Source organism: Hydra vulgaris, chromosome 13, assembly GCF_038396675.1.
Source record: "Hydra vulgaris chromosome 13, alternate assembly HydraT2T_AEP".
Lineage (NCBI taxonomy): Eukaryota > Metazoa > Cnidaria > Hydrozoa > Anthoathecata > Hydridae > Hydra > Hydra vulgaris.
In genome coordinates, this window is record NC_088932.1 from 9,308,430 (window position 1) to 9,310,315 (window position 1,886).

The 1,886-nt window shown below is 44.6% G+C and overlaps 1 protein-coding gene across 1 annotated transcript; it reads right to left on the reverse strand.

Annotated features, from left to right (window-relative positions):
* Window positions 1-553: 553 nt before the first annotated feature.
* On the reverse strand, window positions 554-1,471 carry LOC136089612 (uncharacterized). The gene has a single exon (XM_065815664.1). It carries the CDS (start codon window positions 1,469-1,471, stop codon window positions 554-556), a length of 918 nt encoding a protein of 305 aa, XP_065671736.1.
* Window positions 1,472-1,886: the final 415 nt, after the last annotated feature.

Below are 1,886 nucleotides of genomic sequence, written 5' to 3' on the forward strand. Positions count from 1 at the left end.
CAAGCTTCCACTACTCTTTCCCAGATTTTCAGGCTGTGACTGATCAACTTTATCCCCTGTAATTAGTACAACTCTGAACGTCGCCCTTATTCTTAAAAATTGGCACCATTATGCTATGTCTCCACTCCTCAGGCATCTTCTGACCTTTCAAAATTCTGTTAAATAGGCCTGTCAAAAACTCCACTGCTATCTCTCCCAAACATTTCCATACCTCTACTGGAATATCATCCGGCCTAACTGCCTTACCACACTTCGTTCTCCGAATTGCAGCCCTTACTTTGTCCTTGCTCACCCGGGGAACCTCCTGATTCACAACCTATGTCTCTTCTAACCTTCCTTCTCTATCATTCTCTTGATTCATCAGTCCCTCAAAGAACTCCTTCCACCTTCCCAAGACACTCTCCTCACTAGACAACACATTTCTATCTTTATCCTTAATCATCCTAACCTGCTGCATATCCTGCCCATCACGGTTTCTCTGTCTAGCCAATCTGTACAGATCCTTTTTCCCTTCCTTAGTGTTCAACTTCTCATACAGATTACTATATGCCTTTTATTTAACTTTTGCCACTGCTCTCTTTTTCTTGCCACACATCTCCTTGTACTTCTGTCTACTTTCTTCATCTTGCTGGAAATGCCACAATGGAAGTATCTTCCTTGCCACATTCCTCACTCTATTTGACGTCTCATCCCAGGTATCCAGTACACCACCACCCAGTGCCTGTCTCACCTCATCCCTGAACTTTACACAACAGTCCTCATCCTTTAACTTCCACGACCTGATCTTAGGTTCTGGTCTCACTCTTTTCTTCTTCTTTACCTCCAAAACCATCCTACATATTACCATACTATGTTGTTTAGCTACACTCTCTCCTGGTACCACCTTGCAATCACTAACCTTTATCAGGTTTCTTCTCCTACAGAGAATATAGTCGACCTGTGTGCCTCTTCCCCCACTCTTATACGTTATCCTGTGCTCTTCCTTTTCCTTAAAATAAGTGTTAACCACAGCCATCTTTATCCTTTTAGCAAAATCTACCACCATTTGTCCTTCCGTATTCCTTTCTTTAACCCCATACCTGTTCATCCCCTCCTCATCACCGCTGTTCCCTTCACCAACATGTCTATTAAAATCTGCTCCGAGAATTATTCTCTCTTCTATAGGAACCTGCAGAACAACTTTATCTAACTCTCTCCAGAATTCTTCTTTCTCCTCCATATCACAATCTACCTGAGGAGCATAAGCACTGATGACATTCATCACCACCCCATCAATCTCTAACTTGACACAGATCACTCTGTCACTTACTCTCTTTACCTCCACTACACTCTTACTAAACTTCTCTTTCAGAATTACCCCTACTCCATTTCTCTTCCTGTTGACACCATGATAGAAGAGTTTGAAGCCAACACCAATGCTCTGGTGTGGCCACCACCAATACTCCTGGTGAAGCCACCACCAATGCTCCATACTGTGTGTACAGGAGACTAGGTGGAAGGGTAGCAACCCTTCCACCTAGTCTCCTGTACACACAGTATGTCTAACTTCCTCCTCTCCATCGCATCAGCTAGCTCTCTCCCTTTGCCGGTCATAGAGCCCACATTCAACGTATCAAATTTAACCTCCACCTTCCTGCTCATTCTCCTTTCTTTCAGCGTCAGAGCTCTCTTCCCCCTTTCCTCCTCCTCTTTGTCCCAACAGTAGCCCAATTTCCACTAACGCCCTGTATGGCAACAGCACCAGAGGCGGTCTTTGTTAACCCGGGACCTTACCAATCTGGTATGAAATTCCTATTGTTGACCCGGATCATTTGATTTGGCGCAGTTTTTACACCGAATGCCTTTCTTGACGCAACCCTCCCTATTTATCCGGGCTTGGGACCGGC